Below are 16701 nucleotides of genomic sequence, written 5' to 3'. Positions count from 1 at the left end.
GGAGAGGGGGTTAGTGATCTTGGAAAGTTCGATTTTGGGGTCAAGGGAAGGGTTTTTGAGAAAGAACTACACACGGGAAGATTTCCTTGTAAGACTTGGGGAAGATAGTGGGCATGGAGGAATGACAGCGGTGCAGGGAAGCGGGAGACAGCTGGGGAGTAAAATGGAGACTGAGAGTGCAAGCCCTGGTGCAGGAAGGGTTAATGGAGGGGGCTGGTGGCCTTGGCTACTCAGGGGCTCACTGGCTCCTGGAACACCCAGGAGACCCTCTCACCAGCTCTAGCCTCACAGTTCACTTCTGGCCCATAAACCCTCCCAGTTTAGCTCTCCCTTTCCTCCTGTCCTGCCACCACCCTTCTCCCAGCATGTCTCACTTTCCCCCTGGCCCAGGCTACTCAGCCAGCAGCCTTCCCGGTCAGCCAGGAGCAGCCGTGAGCCACCAGCAGCCTCCTGAACCCGCGTCTCCTCCGCAAATGGCGAGGAGAGACAGGGTTCCGTGTCCTGGCAGTTAGGACCGTTTGACCCTGGGACTTTGTCCATCTGTATCCCCAGTCGCCTCACGCAAAAGGAGCTGTGCGCTGGGCCCGGGCACCTCTGCCACCGGCACTTACCTTCCTCTGACTATTCCCCTGGCATCCGTGGGCCCCCTGGCCCCCTGCCTCCTCCTGCTTAGAAGCCCTTCTCCTCTGACATCATTTGCACTCTGCAATGCACAGATATTGAAGCTGCCCCTTTCGGTGAAGGTGTGGCCAGTGGGAAGGGATCCTCTGCCGAGATGAAGGCCTGCAGGCCTCTTTGTACCCGACGCTGCTGTCCCAGACAGTGACATTTCCCCACAGAAATGCGTTACCATCATCTGCCTCACAGGCTCAAGGGGCTTTTCAGGACCCAAGTACTATGTATAAAATTTGTTTCTTGCATATGCTTCCAGATGTGTTTATTATGGATATACAAGCAAATACAAACATAGGCACACAGTTTTGTGCCTGTAGCTTTTCCCTTGATGATATACATCTTTGAGTTCTTTCCATATGAGGACATCAAGAGCTTCTTTATCCTTCTTTAGAGCTGTAGAGTATTCATTTGTGTGGCTGCACCTTCGTGCATTCAGCAGTCCTCTGTTGGTGAACATTTAGGTTGTTTTCAACTTTCTGCTGTTATAAACCATGCTGGGTTAGACGGCTTTGTGGACAACATTATTTCCCACATATATGAGTTGTATAAATTCCTGTAAGTATCACTCTTGGGTCAAAGGGCATGTGAATTTGCAGTTTTGATTGTTATTGCCAAACTGCCTTCCACTGAGTTTGAACTGGTTCAAGCTTCTATTACTGAGTGTGAGGCCCCTTCTCTCCCCCGTCAGCAATGCGCATATCACACAGTTGTCTCTTAAACAGGCTTTTGGAATGCGACCCCTTCATCATTTGGAGCTGACCGAATTCCCAGGGACTGTGCTCATCATATCACAGTCCAGGCCGCAGGCTCAGGCCAGCGGCCTGGCTCAGCACGTGGCAGCCACGCAGCCGTCGCAACGTGGTCACAAAGTGGTCGTGTCTGCACCTCATTTGTGAAGTGGGGACACCACCGGTCCCATTGTTCTCACGAGTGACCTAGCATGTGTCAGAGGTTAGAACAAATACCTGGCATGCAGAGAAGCTGCAGATCACTTTTAGCAGCTGCTGCTGTTCCCAGGAGAGACGCCCGCTGCCCAGGGACCAGTCCCCACATAACCACCAGGTTCCCGCAGAAAGCGGTGGCTGGGAAGCTGGAAGAGCCCTGAGTCCGGAAAGGCTGACATGAGCGAGGGGGAAACTGATCAAGTAGCAGGGGCCTGATTAATTGATAAGCCAGGGAGAGCCCAGAATGTTCAAAAGGGAGAGAGGAGAAGTGGTCAGGGTAAGAAATGGTTTTTGAGTTGCCTTTCCTGCCATCAAGCATGGGTGACCCAGAGCTGGAGAGGAAAGGTAACAGATGAGATGAAGGGAGGAGGTTAGAAGCGCAGCTCACTCTCTACCATCAAGCCCTTGGAAGTTGTAAAACTGACATTTTAGCCCCACACACTTGTTCCTTCCAGTGTATCTGGGAAATCTTAGCACTGGTAAATAGTAGAAATTCAGTAAAAATCATCGTCTCGGGTGGGCCCACCGTGACTCAGTGGCAGAATCCTCATCTGCCATGCTGGAGACGCGGGTTCTTCCTGGTGCCTGCCCGTGCAAGAGAAAAAAAAAAGCCTTGTCTCCACAGTGCTGGAAGCCGACAGCCCTGTGGGGCAGCCGGTAATGCTGAGTAAATGTTTGCAGAGAGAAGAAAGACACGGCCTGGGAAGGTGTCCTCCCACTCCAGTCTCACCGCAGCAGCTCTTGGCTGCCCCCCTCTCACTGACTCTGTTTTCCCCTGGCCTTTTCCTCATCTCTGTTCTTGTTTCTTGCCTCCACCTTTGGTCCATCCCTCTGACATAAACTCAGATGAGCTCAGGCCGTGGGTCTGGGGGCACTGCGGGCCAGGCAGCGGGTACCCTGAAGGGCAGGGCCTGGCAGGACCCTCAGCTAGTGTCTCCGCGCCCTCACTGCCACCTCCCCTCCCCCTCCCCGTCCCCCTCTCCCTCCCCGTCCTCCCCAACCTCCCTGTCCCTCGTGTCCCACCAAGCACTCTGTCTTGGTTCAGTACAGGGCGGATGGGGCTCGTGGGTGAGAGGCGGGGGCTGCTCTCCTCTGAAAGCGAACCCTGGCTGCTCCATCGGAGGGCTTTCTATTTTTTCTATTTTAATGAATTTTGAAATGCCTGAGCCCTGCCCTGGTGCCCTCCTAGTTTTGGGTGCCCAGGACAGCGCAGGCCCGGGCGCTGGGGTGGGGAGCGGGAGGCGGGCCCGGGTGCTGGGGGGGGAGCGGGAGGCGGGCCCGGGTGCTGGGAGGGGAGCGGGAGGCGGGCCCGGGCGCTGGGGGGGGGAGCGGGAGGCGGGCCTGGCCCCTGCGGGAGGTCCAGGGTCAAAACCTTGTAGCACTTCAAGACTCAGAGGACAACTCAGAGCATGAGCGAGCAGGTCAGGGCCCCAGATGATGGCCTCCTGGGTGGGAGGCTGCCCCTCTCCTCCTGCGTGGGGACGGCTCTAACCCTCCTCCCGCGGCCTGGGCTGAGATGGGCGGCGGGTCTCAGGTGAGCAGGGCAGCACCTCCGGCCGGCCAGCGTGTGTGAGCTGGTGCTGTTGTCAGGACCAGAGAGGAAGTGAGAGATGGTGAGTGTGCAGCTGGCCTGGTAGCTTCCCGGTAGGCCCTTCCCGAGTGATGCAGCCCTCCTGCCTCCCCCCAGGCCCAGGCAGGAGGGAGTGGCTGTCCTGAGTGTCTCTGGTCCTCTGGCCTGGGCTGCTGGACCACGCCGACAGGCCGGCTGGTGTGTGCCCACCAGGAACCCTCTTCCCAGAGGAGTCAGCTGTGGCCTTCCAATGGTGGTGGAGCCAACCTGTCACTTGCCACCATGAATGAACTTAGAACTTCCGTGAAGGGAGAGAAACGGGGCAGATGTTAGGAACAAGCAGCCGCTCTCTGCCAGCCACCACTAACCCAACCTGAAAGCATCTGCTTGCAGTCTCCTCCTGGGGTGGAGAGCAGGAAGGGAAGGGGGTCTCCGCAGGGACGTTTAGGGAGGTTTTAACTTCTCCACATCAGGCTGTGACCGATGTGACCAAACAGTCAGAAGGTTCTTTCCAAGAGATGAAGAGTTTTTCGGTTGTGAAGTGAGGACCTGAGATCCCCAAAGCCTTCTAGCTCTTCTCTTCTAATCACATCATATAATGTGTAGAGAGAGTGTGTTCGTTTTGTATATTGTGTAACAAATTGCCACAAACTCAGTGGCTTAAAACAACTCTCATGCATTATCTTCGTTTCCAGGGGGTGGGCTCCCCTGCCCGGGATCTGAGGAGGCCAGGCTGGGAAGGCCGTGCCCCCGGCCCCCCACAGCAGGGCAGCCTGCTTCCCAAAGACCTCAGGCACCCCCACCCTCGCCAAGGCCGAGTCTTCTATAAAGCAACCTCCCGACAGGGGCCACATCTGCCCACACTCAGGAGAGGGGGTAACCCAGAGACCTGACATCTGGGGTGAGATCATGGGGAAAGAGGGACAGAAGGTCAAGCTGACTGAGCGGTGGCTAGGACCAGTCCCTGCTGCCCCTGCCAGGGCTGCTGTGAGAAGGGCCAGCGGGCTGTAACGTGCTGTGTTCTGTCCTCCAGGTCTGTCCATGCTGTGGCCCCGCGGGGTCGCCGGCCCTCCAGGGTGCCCAACTCGGCCCTGACCGCAGGGAGACCTTTCCCAGCCCGTCTCGTCTCAGAACCACGGCTCAGGCTTCTCCAGAGAAGTGATGTGACGGCTCATATCCAGAAGGAGTTTTCGGCAACGTTGGACATCCGTGAAGAAAAGTGGCCCCCCTTCTCTTTTGCACGATAGACCCTCTCATCCTCCACAATGCCTGCCAAGACCCCGATCTACCTGAAGGCTGCCAATAACAAAAAAGGAAAGAAGTTTAAGCTGAGGGACATTTTGTCTCCTGACATGATCAGCCCTCCCCTCGGGGACTTCCGCCACACCATTCACATCGGGAAGGAGGGCCAGCACGATGTTTTTGGGGATATCTCCTTTCTCCAAGGAAACTATGAGCTTTTGCCTGGAAACCAGGAGAAAGCCTGCGTGGGCCAGTTCCCTGGGCACAGCGAGTTCTTCCGAGCCAACAGCACTTCCGACTCCATGTTCTCGGAGACCCCCTCCCCGGTGCTCAAAAACGCCATCTCCCTCCCGACCATCGGAGGGTCCCAAGCACTCATGCTGCCCTTGCTGTCCCCAGTGACATTTAATTCCAAACAGGAGTCCTTTGGGCCGGCCAGGCTGCCCAGGCTGAGCTGTGAGCCGGTCCTGGAGGAGAGGGCGCAGGAGAAGGGCAGCCTGATGGAGAACGGGACCGTCCACCAGGGAGACGCCTCCTGGGGCTCCAGTGGGTCTGCGTGCCAGTCCAGCCAGGGCAGGGACAGCCACTCGTCCAGCCTCTCCGAGCAGTACCCCGACTGGGCGGCTGAGGACCTGCTGGACCCTCCTGGGCCATGCGTGCTCCCCAAGGAAAAGACCAGATCAGAGGAGTCCCTCTCGGATCTGACGGGCTCACTCCTCTCCCTGCAGCTCGACCTGGGGCCCTCACTTTTGGATGAGGTGCTGAACGTCATGGATAAAAATAAGTAACAGGACGCCCGCCCTTCTCCTCTGGGGTAAAAGGTACCAGGAAACCAAAAGCAGCACGAGCAGGACCTCACTGGCTGGGTTTGCAGCTGTGCGATGGGTTTTCTACTCTAGTGTTCCTACGAGATATTTTTTTACCTGTTGCATCCTGTTTGCTAAAACCGTTTCAGAAGGAGAGAAACAAAAACAAACAACACAAAAAAACCCAGTCCTGGTAGAGGAAATGAGTCCATCAGAGCCTATTTTCGGTGAGCATTGCTGATGCTCAGCTCCCAATTTTGCCTGCAGACACCTCAGAGGCCAGCCTGGCTGGACTAAGGCGAGTTAAGGAGCGCTGGTCGAGTCACGCCAAGGAACTCTGCAAGTTCCCAACATTTCCTGTGCAAGAGGAAGTCAAGATTATTTAACACCCAAGTGTGTTTTTCTAGACTGTTTTCTGTATTACATCGTTTGGGCTCACCGTAGCAAATTCTCCAGTGTTAAAAACTTTTCTCTGTTTTCACATTTGAGCAACTTTGTGGTTTGGGGGATTTTCTTGTAGCTCTTATATATCCCTATATATTATATCTGTATTGCAAAACTTTTGACTGTCAGCTACATGTTGGTAAGACACAAGCAAAGTATTACTGTAACTAAGTTATTTTTAAAGTTAAAATATATTTTTATGTGCCTTTGGCTTTTTATTGCAGAGTCTACATTTTATAGATATTACATCAAATGTTGTCGTTTAACTTGTTTCCACTGGGGTCCGTTCCACCATAAGTTGTGTTTAAATGCATTTGGAAAAGTGTATTCATACTTACTTTTTTTTTTCCCCTTCATCTATTATCACACCTTTAACAGCAGCCAACAATGGATTGTAAAGGATCAAGGCACAGGTTCCTTACGCTGTTTCTGCAGAGACTGTGGGTCACGCCACATGATGTATTTGAAAATATGGGTATTTTAGTACAGTACATACTTGCATTACATAGGTACTTCATACAACACAATAAAGAGTAAATGTTAAATAAATTTGTATATTTATAGTAATATGCAAGAATGCATGAGATTAAAAATATTGTCTTCACATCTAGGGCTAGAAGCATTGCTTATCAAAATGGGCATTAGCCTTTAAAACAGTATAAGAAATGGGCGGGCCATGGTAGCTCAGCAGGTAAGAGTGCTTGCCTGCCATGCCCGAGGACCCAGGTTCGATTCCCAGTGCCTGCCCATGTAAAAAAAAAAAAAAAATACAATTTAAGAAATGATGTCCACCCACACTGTAATTTTGATTATTTCCTTGAAGTTTGAAGTTCCAAAAATGGGGCCCCCTGACTTTGAGAAAAGTGAACAAATGAGATTAGATTTTTTTTTCTTTAATGTTAACACTACCGGCAGCCTCTCAAGACTCATTTCCATGCATCTCCTCCCTTACTTGAACTTATTAGAGGTCTCGACAGCAAACGTTTTTAACCCAGTCCCTGAAAGGTAGATGCTGCCATGCAGCCAGCTCCACGTAGACAAGATTAAGGAGGCTAAAACAAGGGCAGAAGGAAGCGCTTACCCCTCCCACCTCACCCCCACTCCCCACAGAGAACCCAGGATGCTGCCTAAGGAAACAGGAACGGGAAATGTACACACCGATTCCTGTCCCTGTCAGCAACCCCCCTTCCCCCTAACCACATGAGAACACCTGCACGTAACAACTGCCAACTCTGTCTTTCAAACTTCCAGTTCTCCCAGAAATACATCCCTGGAATGGCCTCCTCTCCGCCACCCAGCCACTTAAGTGATTCCCTCCCAGGGTTGAGAGTTGTTTGCAGTTCTGCCATCTGATGGTCTGCAGTAGCCTTTCAGCTACAGGTGAAATGCAGTCAGGACAGCAAACCAAACTGAAGAGAAAACAATCTCCCTTGGACAGAGCGTTGAGTGCTTTTCTGTAATTTCCCAGTTGTATTTCTTTATCCCATGATTTTCCAGCGTGCTTTGTCTCTTCCACAACACCCCATTTGGGTATGACAGTTCCAAGCAGAGACTCCCCAGCCTCCTCTAAATCTTAACGAGAAAGAGTAGATCTCATCAATTTTAGCCAAGCTCCTTTAACACCTCTGTCCCATCTTAATCATTATTGATCATATTCAGTCTCTCATTTTATTCTTCATTTGTGGCTTAACTTCAAGGAAAAGTTTAAACTGTTAGAGTGAGGTGAGGAGTGTTCGTGTGCATCTCCTCGGCTTCCTCTATGACAAGTATGGAGAACAGCTCTCCCTGAATTGTTTGAGACAATCTGAGTCACAAGACAACCTGTATGTATTTGGCCATTTTGCTTTCTCTGAGCCCTTTTGCAATACACTCTTTCCCATTGGGTTGGATATGATTGAGAGATGGTAGCAAACACACCCCTGTTAAAGAGAGGAAACCAAGCTTCACCCAGCCTGAAAAATATTTCGGTGTGCCCGGTCTCCCCGGCAGGTCTTCTCAAGCCTGGGCCCTTCTGCAGGGAGCAGTGCGGGGCTGGCAGTGTTTGCTCTTCCCAGGAAGCACTTTAGACTCTCACCAGATGAGAGCTGAATTGATTGTTCTCTCTCACTTTTAACCTGAGATAGCTTCACTTATTCAAAGATAAGAAACCCGAAATGCACTTAACCTGCCAACTCCTAAAGAATGGAAGCCACCACGGTACAACCATTGAGACCAAGGGGAGGTCCTTCCTGCTGTGGCAGGCGAGGTGCTTGTGGGTAATCCTTTCTCTGGACAAACCTAATGAAAGACAAGATGTGTTATTTCTACCTAAAATTTATCTGCTTTAAAAAAAATCAGATATCAGGAGCACTTAGCCCTTCACAAATATCAACTCTTGTTAATGAGGAAGAGAAGTTATTTCATTTACTCTCAATTTCGCTGAACCAAAATTACTGCCACAAGCACACACCAAAGACGAAAGTGGTTGAACAGAAAAGAGATCCCAGGTCTCCAGAATAACCTTTCCTTTTTTTAGATTACTGCGGGCTACCATTTTTTCCCTCAAAGCTCCCCTCAAACATTTGAAGGCATGAAATGGAGAAAATCCCACACGTCCATGAATTAACTTGATAAATATTTTCTAACAGATAAGAAAAACCTTTGGGTGATAGTTCTGATCCCACCCTATAATATGAAGCCTGGTGAGACTCCCAAATTTATCAGTTCATCTATTGAATAAAATGTTCAGACTTTAGAATTCGTCCACCACAATAAAATGAATGATTGACTCATTCCTTTTCTTAGACAAGTCAATGAGCCATCTAAGTAGGGTTCTCAGGCCACCCTTGTATCTTCACCCACACTTCTTGGGACACATCTAGCAAAATAAGAGAATGTTTTCCTAAGTCTGCATGGTAAGTCACCATTAACTCAAATGAGCAGCTTTCTGCTTGCATGGCTGTGGGGATTTCAAGAAATCTCAATACTCAGAGCCAGTTGGTTCACCCACTCCCGCTCATTGGTTCTAACTAAGCAATTCATTTATTTCCTAAAGAAAGAAGAAGATGGTCTGCCTGGTAGCTTTAGTGACATGTTTGTTTCACTTTTTTTGCTTGCTTTCCTCTGACGTACACCATCTTACCCAGTGAGTCTTTAATTTTTACCTTATTGTCAGGGCAAGTCCTTATTAAGAAGGAGGCCTGACTATTTCTTACTTGAGTTGTCAGGGAGTTGGTATTCGGTGGTAAAGATGCACAAAATGTTCTGTGGAAAAATCGGAACTGCGCTGATTTTATGAAGTGATAGATACCAGTGAAACCTGTTTTACGACCACTATACTGCAATTAATTATCTTCCATTTTTCCTTAAAAAAATCCGATAGTGTCATCACAGCCATTGACTCCCATGAGAGGTCTGTAGGCTTCATCCTTTGAAGGTCAGCCAGATTTTCTTCACTGAAAGCAGATTGCCATCGGTGCTAGATAAAAACATCTGCCCCAGTCAAAGCTGTTGTGCAGAATAGTCAGTTCACCCCAGAGGCCCATCGTGCAGAGATGTCTGCCCACATCAAAGCTGGCGAAGCTGAACAAGTGAAGTAGCTATTATGCTCACCACAAATGGGTTTGTTGGAATATGTCAGAAGGCATGCTTCATGTTAAGAAAAGATCACTGGGGATAGAGCTTTGTGTTCTGAGGCAGGAGAGACCTGGGATGACTTCATGGAAAAGGACCAGAGTAGGGGATTTGCGGGGCTGAGGAGACTTTGTAGGGGCAGCAGGCAGCCTGCAGTCTGGGGCTGAAGAGTTATTAGCAAGTAAAAGGATACACTCTCTCCTCGTAGGATTTCTACTCAACATGGGATTGGGGTAGAAAATGGCCCAGTTCCAGAACTGAAAGCAGGACCCGAGTAGGCTCTCCTGGTGGAAGAAGGAAAGAGTCAGGGATCGGGCTGTTGAAGGGGATTAAGCATTGCATAAGAGGAGCCACCATTACCTAATGCTCACCCCCAGTAAATAGTGTCTGCCCTGTGAGGCTAAGGAAGGGACTTTTCAGCAGTGAGGTGGTTGGGTGTTGAGGGAAAGTCATTTATAATGATGCAAAAAAGTAAGAGAGGCCAAGCGTGTTCTGAAAAGTACTAGACAAAACACTTATACTGTGGTCCCTGGTAAAGCCCCCTTGGGTGGTTATCCCACCAGCAGCATGTCCAGAGAGCGTCCTCATTCCATACACAGCCCAGCCTGCCCTGTGGGCCAGGGTTAGGGAGGAAGCTTCTCGGGGAACAGAAAAGGTGGTTCAAAGGTCTCTGACCAGTCAGCTGAAAATCCCTCTTTCCTGGGTCTCTAGAACCCGAGAGGGCCAGCAGTTCTAGCTTATGGAGGGGAAACCAACTCAGTGGAGGAGGAGCAGAGTCCCTGGAGTCCCCTCAAGCCCCTTGAAGTCCAGACCCACAAAGTGGAGGCCCAAGAGAGGAAGAGCCCTGGAGCCCCATACTCTAAAGCTCCTGTTGGAGAACCTGCCTCCTGCCATGACAGTTCAGTGTCATCACAGCACAGGGTCCCTGCCATTTACACCACCTGCACCACAGGAAATAATGAAAAGGTCCTTCTACATTTGGGTCCTGAAAATCCCAACAGAGACCCTAGAGGAAATGCTTCCATAGAACATTCCATCTTTAGAATGAGTCACAAGAAATGTACATTAAAACCTCCAAGGGTGTCCTCATGGCATGGCCAGCCGCGTTTGTTGGAAGACTAGGCAGAACCTGAGTGACCCCGGAAGAGAATCCTGCTCAAAGCAATCTCTCTACCCAGCTGCCCGTGGCCAGAAAATCCATCACTGGAGAAGAGTCCCGGGGTCAGGCACTGCCCCAGGCACGGAGTCCTCCTCCCAGGGGCATCTTAAAGCCACGAACACCAGGACCTGAATTCGTGTATTAGACACCTCCTTAGAGTCGCAGAAGCCTCTCACAACTGGGACTGGGACAAGGGAAGACACAGAGAGCAAGAGCCCCAGGACAGCATGTGGGGTCAGTGAGTTCGCTCAATGCATAATTTTGTCTGGGACTAAAATGAAAGAGGAGGGTGGGGAGACAGGCCTTCCCCAGAGGAGATGATAAAGGCTGTAGTTGAGTGGCTGGTGTCCCCTGTACAACACAGGAGGAAATGCCCCCATTACAGTTGCAGCTCATCGTGAATCCGCCCAGGTTAGATGTACAGGAGAAGGCCATAGAGCTCAGGGACGGACGTGTTTCTACTCGCCCTACAGGCCATGTGCCCAGACGCCAAATGCTGATGTTCCTAAATCACCCTCTAATTTTCCCTCTGCCTTTTCATTTTGCCTCTATTAACAATAGAATCTTCTAGAAGAGATTATGGTTTACCCCTGAAATCTCTCTTATAATTGTTTTTCTGCATTCCAAGGCAAACCATTAGTAATCCCCTCTGAAACTCATGAACTTCTGAAAACGCCCAAATACCTTAAAAATTACACGTTGAACTCTTCAGCCTACCAGTAATGTTTCCATGTGATGTAGTGAAGCGGGCAGAAGTGGAAGCAGATAATGGCTTATCATCTTCTAAACCTGCTCCCGCTGCACACAGACGAAGTGGGGATAGGATTAGAATCAAGATACAAAACATTTATGGAGCTCTGGCAGCAGGTTTTTCACCACACACGACAAGGAGGAAAAGCAGACCAATGCGTTCTTAGATTCGAGATTAGCACTAATAAAGCTTTTGCATCCTCCTAAGAGACCATGGCTCCCAGACCAAATAAAGCACGATTTCATGTGAAGATGAGCTCTGCAGTAACCCCATTCTCTTCTTTAAAAAACAAAGTGGTAGCTTCACTGTTGATTAAAATGGCTAATTTTCAACAGTTTGCTCTCTGGGCTTCATAAAGCACATTGAAAATCACTCCAGTGCCTGAGGTAATTGAGAGCAAACATTTCAAGTGTCGATAGCAGAGCAGGGCGAGCGGCAGACCAGGCTCGTAAGACAGGAGGGGGGCAGAGACGTCCCACCACAGCCCCCGCTCCTGGAGATTGCTCTCCCCAGAAGTAAACAAGGTATTGCAAGGGAAGTGGCTTCCAGAAGTGGCCTCGCCATCTCTCACCAGCTGTGAAACAGGAAAAGCAGAGAAGAGGCTCTCTGTTCTTCCTGCCCCTGGTTACCCAGAGCTTCCCCTCCCCAAGGAGACTCCTCAGCTCCCCAGCCCCTAACCCCTCACACCTCACCCCGGCCCTAGGAGTGGGCCGCACTAGAGGGCAGGGTCAGGTATCTGAGTACACTTTGGAGGGCATGATCCTGCCCTCCCAGGGCCAATATCTTTGGGTCTCTTGCCCTTCCAAAAAGGGCTCATCTCATGGATTAATGATGTCACTATAAAACACAACATGATATTTTGTGAACAATATACCTATAGGCGACTGAGTAATAGTCCCAAAGATAATCAGGTCCTACTCATCCCTACAGCCTGCAAATGATATCTGATTTGGAAAAAGAGTCTTTGCAGATGTAAGTTAAAGATCTTGTGGGGGAAGGTTATCTTGGATTATCCAGGTGGGTCCTAAATGCAATCATTAGTGTTCTTATCAGGCAGAGGGAGGTGTGACAACCTCTGTGTCCTTTATCAGAGAGGAAGAGGAGGAGGCAACTGCACACAGGGGCAGAGACGGAAGCAACGCAGCCACAAGCCAAAGACAGCTGGCAGCCAGCAGCAGCAGCTGGGAGAGGCACAGAATGGAATCTCCCCTAGAGCCTCGGGAGGGAGCCAGGCCCTGCCGCACTCAGCCCCAGACACTGATTCCAGACTTCAGGAGAGCTGTGAGAGCATTTCCTCTGTTGGTTGAATTGCAAATTTATGGAATTGATTACAGCAGCCTTAGGAACCTGATACCTCACCCACTGCAGAAAATGCAGAGAAACAGAGTATGCTAAGGATGGAGAATTGACACAACAAACTCCCTTTAAGCATTAAGTAAGTTCTTAATGGAGAGAAGGCAACCTCCCTAGACTCCATCTCCAAAGGAGAGCTTGCTCTGGCTGGGGGTGAGGAAGGGGAGAATTTCCCAGGGGAATGCTCAGCAGGGGTAAAGCCGAGCCGTGCATTCCATTTCTAGAAGGCATCCTCCTGACAAGCGCACAAGAGAACACTGCCTTCGTGTGCCACATGTCCAAATGGGGTAAGATGGTGTGGCACCTGCAGCCCAGGGCCCAAGTCTGCTACCTTTGGGGGGCCCAAGTCTGCTACCTTTGGGGGGCCATCATCCCCCAGCTGATTGCTGCCGGGTGTGTGTCCGGTGGGCTGACTCGGGAGGGGGTGGACAAGAAAAGATTTAAGACCTGTTTCTAAGCTCATTTTCAGCTCTAGATGGTACTTGATGCAGCCTAGGGGTCCGACTCAATCCCTGTCATCCAGATGTCAACTGAAGGGAAGCAGAAAAGACCGCCGGGGCTGGGGGTGGGGTGGCAGATGGGCTCGGCTCATCCAGGAGCTCTTTGCCTGGGAAGAGTTCCTCCATCCTGATGCCAGGCAGAGTTGAACAGGCAAAGTAGAGAGGCCAGAGGGCCCCTTAGATCCAAGAGCAGGGTGGGGAGCATTGCAAATACGCTCAGGGAGTGGACTGGCCAGGAGATAACCAGGGCACAGGAGTGGACCCCACCGAGCAGGGCCTCCCACATGAGGCTCCCAAGGAAAATGTCGAGGGAAGGGGTGCTGTGGTTGAACTGATCCCCTCCTCCCTGCCACAGGCGTGGCAGCCTCGTGCATGCTTGACACCCAGCAGCAGCATGTGGGAAGTCACAGCCAGGGTACCAGTGACACACAGGGACACACCTGCAGCTCCTCCTGGGCCTCAGAGTCCGGGGACCTGCATGTGGCACAAGCAGGCGAAGGAGGGAGGCATCACCCTAGAGAGGACACTGGGTATCAGCTGAGGCCCCAGCAGCAGAGCCCGGCAGCACCGGCCTCACCTGTGGGTGGACAGCTAGCAAACCGGCGGTCTGGGAGTCTTGAGCCAACTGGTGAGTTGAGAAAGGGATCTGCAAAGCAAAAGCATTCCATCTGGCAGGAGAAGTGGAGCTGAGACTTTGCCTCTCAGCTCCACTGAGATAAAATAAAGGTGCTGGCGCGCCTTCCCCGAGGTGCCCGTGTGCACCACAGCACTGGGGCTGCGCTCGCCAAGCTCACCTGGCAGCTCCCTCTGCTCCTAAGCCACCCCCACCCCTGCCCCCTGCCTTCTCTGCAGCACTTGGCTGCACTGGGCACTACGTCTCTCTGCGTTTCCTCTCCCTCTCTAACTCCTGCACTCTGGAGCCTTCCTCGTCCCCCATCTGCCCTGACAGTACCGCACCCTGGGTCCTTCTCTAGGTTCCTCTGTTGGGTGATGTCTGGTTTGATAGCTCCAAATGCTATGTGTTTCCTGATCACTCCCAAATCTGAATCTCCAGACTGAACTCTACGGCTTCAAACCTAAACATCCAGCTGGGCACTGGACATCTCTGCTTGTTTGTCCTGCAGGAACCCTAAACACTTCATCATCAACCATATACTCTCCTTTCCTTTCCTCTTCCCCTTTCCTCTTCCCCTTCTCCCTTCCCCTTTCCCTTCCCTTTCTCCTTTTCCTTCCTCAGCTTCTCCTATCCTGGTGAGTGGCCACACCAGCCAGCCAGATGCCCAAGACAAAGAGGATAGGTTGACTTATCCCGCCGCACCCTGGCCCATACCCGAGGAGGTGGAATTGGATCTGTGGTGCCGATGGTTTCGTGAGAGAAACAGATAAACATCCTTGTTCCTGGGGGCGCACCCCGTTCAGAGCTTCATGCTGTAAGTTCAGCTTTCTTTAAGGTTTTCTTCTCTGTCCCACTTCCAAGCAGCTGGTGGGTAAGGCAGGGTCTGTGGCCTCCTCCTTCCCTCTCTTAGAAAGCCAGGCAGGGACCAGGCAGGGTCCAGGAGAAAGGAGCCAAGACATCACCTCCCTGCTTGTGGTCCGGGGTCCTTTTCAGCTCACGTGAGGCTGGGCCCCGCTCGCCAGAGTAGGCACCCACATGAGATATAAAGGACTAAGGGTCCAGCTGGAAACTGGGTGTCCCCTTCTGGAATGTTCCTGAGGAACTTAGAGTGGTAGCGAGACCAGGATAGGATTCACAGTTTTAGGATTTTGCCAATTTTCCCTTTGCAGGTGTGACTGACCTCTAGGATGTCAGACTGCCACCAAGAAGGCACTGCCCTTGAGCCATCCACCATCATACAAATGCCCCCAGAAACACTGCTGTGCCGGCCTCACCGCCTGGATCCCCAGGGGGACTGATCTCAAGTGGAAGGAAAGGCAAAACATGAATAGCAACTAAAAGTAATTAAAGCATTTTTAATATTTATATATTTCCTTCAAGGAACTCCTAAGGAGATCAATTCACAACCCATAGCTCTGCCAGAATTTCCTAAAGGGGGAAAGGAGGGAGGGGAGGAGGCAGGGGAGGCTGTGACTATTTACACTTTTATCCTTTGAATCTGTCTAATACTGGCTGAGCGCCTCTGCAGAAGGGCTGCGTTTCAAGGCACCGCCCCTGCCACTTAGGTTACTGCAGGAGCCCCTGACTCCAATTCTGCCCCCTCCAAAAGCCACCTGGGGATGCAAACCCTCTCGGAGGTCAGTCCCCACATGCCCCAGTGGCCAGCGCGGCCTGCACATCCCACACACACCAGGCCTCGGGCCTCACCTGCTGCCTCCTAGCGCTGGCCCCGGCCCAGCAGCCATTCCCCGGCGCTCGCAACCAGGCTTGTTAGACCCTGTGCCCTTGTCCACCAGTGCCTCCCGTCACTGTGTGAAAACCAAATCGGTGTCCCCCTCTCTTAGAGCCTGCCTTAGAGCTCCCAGCGCTCAGCCATTCCTTCCCTTTCCGTCCTCACTCACCTTGCTCCAGCCTCTGCCTAGTGGCTCTGCTCTTGTGCGCTGACCAGGTCAGCTCAGCACAGCCCAGCACAGCCCAGTACAACCCAGCACAGCCCAGCACAGCCCAGCACAACCCAGCACAGCCCAGCACAGACCAGCACAACCCAGCACAGCCCAGTACAGCCCAGCACAACCCAGCACAGCCCAGCACAGACCAGCACAACCCAGCACAGCCCAGCACAACCCAGCACAGTCCAGCAAAACCCAGCACAGCCCAGCATAGCCCAGTACAGCCCAGTACAACCCAGCACAGCCCAGTACAGCCCAGCACAACCCAGCACAGCCCAGCACAACCCAGCACAACCCAGCACAGCCCAGCACAGCCCAGCACAGCCCAGTACAGCCCAGCATAGCCCAGTACAGCCCAGCTCAGCACAGCCCAGCCCAGCCCAGCCCAGCCTAGCCCAGCCCTCCCAGGAGACAACCTGTCCTCAGGCCTGACTTGCAGCCATACACAGGAGCTGTTGTTGGAGGAAGGAAAGGATAAAAGAGTGAAAAAACAGATACAAAGTAGACACTAAAATCAATACTCAACAAAGACAAATTTTGTCAGTCCATAGGAACAACCTTCTCAGGAGTCCCAACTGTCTACATGAAATGCCATAAATTCTGAAAAAGGATTTTTGAGAAAAAGAGAACAAGACACAATGTGCTTCTCCAATGTTTTCAAAGGATATAGTCAATTTGATTGTGGTTAATATGGGCAATTTTGTGCTCTATTTTGGTTACTGCAGTAAAAAGTTTTCACATGCAAAAAAGATATAGAGGATAATATGACAGAAACCTTTCTTGAAAAACACTCTTGCAAACGTTTCCATGGATCTGGATTTTTTTTCCATGTTTATACTCTGTAGTTACTTACCGTGTAAAAGAAAACAGCCTTATTTTAAATTATTATCGTTTGTTATAATAAGATGCAGCCATCAAAATAGGCTTTTAAAACACTGTTGGTTTAAAAGAAGGACAAGAATGTACTTTGGGTCTTGTAAGCACTTCCAGTCCTGAACAAGCCTAAGCAAATATTTTTAATCAGTGTTAGTGCTTTAGGAAATTTTTAATCTGTCACTTAAGAGACACTAATGTACAAGT

The 16701-nt window shown here is 51.1% G+C and overlaps 1 protein-coding gene and 2 long non-coding RNA genes across 3 annotated transcripts in view; 2 read left to right on the top strand and 1 right to left on the bottom strand.

Moving 5' to 3' along the window:
* Nucleotides 1–6476, top strand: part of CDC42EP3 (CDC42 effector protein 3) — a 28381-nt gene extending 21905 nt beyond the window's left edge. The window contains exon 2 of the mRNA XM_077134014.1: nucleotides 4223–6476. Within this exon, the coding sequence (XP_076990129.1) occupies nucleotides 4455–5219 (765 nt within the window). The 5' untranslated portion in view covers nucleotides 4223–4454 and the 3' untranslated portion in view covers nucleotides 5220–6476. The remainder of the gene's footprint in view (nucleotides 1–4222) is intronic.
* Nucleotides 6477–8627: 2151 nt separating this feature from the next.
* Nucleotides 8628–10505, bottom strand: LOC143660696 (uncharacterized). The gene is made up of 3 exons (XR_013164185.1): nucleotides 10235–10505; nucleotides 9487–9577; nucleotides 8628–9308 (listed from the first exon to the last, which is right to left on the bottom strand). It is a non-coding gene; the product is annotated as an uncharacterized LOC143660696 (long non-coding RNA).
* LOC143660695 (uncharacterized) lies at nucleotides 9718–14998 on the top strand. Its single transcript, XR_013164184.1, has 4 exons — nucleotides 9718–10686; nucleotides 12295–12638; nucleotides 14294–14486; nucleotides 14842–14998. It is a non-coding gene; the product is annotated as an uncharacterized LOC143660695 (long non-coding RNA).
* Nucleotides 14999–16701: the final 1703 nt, after the last annotated feature.

The sequence above is a fragment of the Tamandua tetradactyla genome, chromosome 17 (assembly GCF_023851605.1).
Source record: "Tamandua tetradactyla isolate mTamTet1 chromosome 17, mTamTet1.pri, whole genome shotgun sequence".
In the NCBI taxonomy this organism is placed as follows: domain Eukaryota; kingdom Metazoa; phylum Chordata; class Mammalia; order Pilosa; family Myrmecophagidae; genus Tamandua; species Tamandua tetradactyla.
The sequence above is the reverse complement of the archived record's forward strand: the minus strand, read 5'-3'. Positions and strand labels throughout refer to the sequence as shown.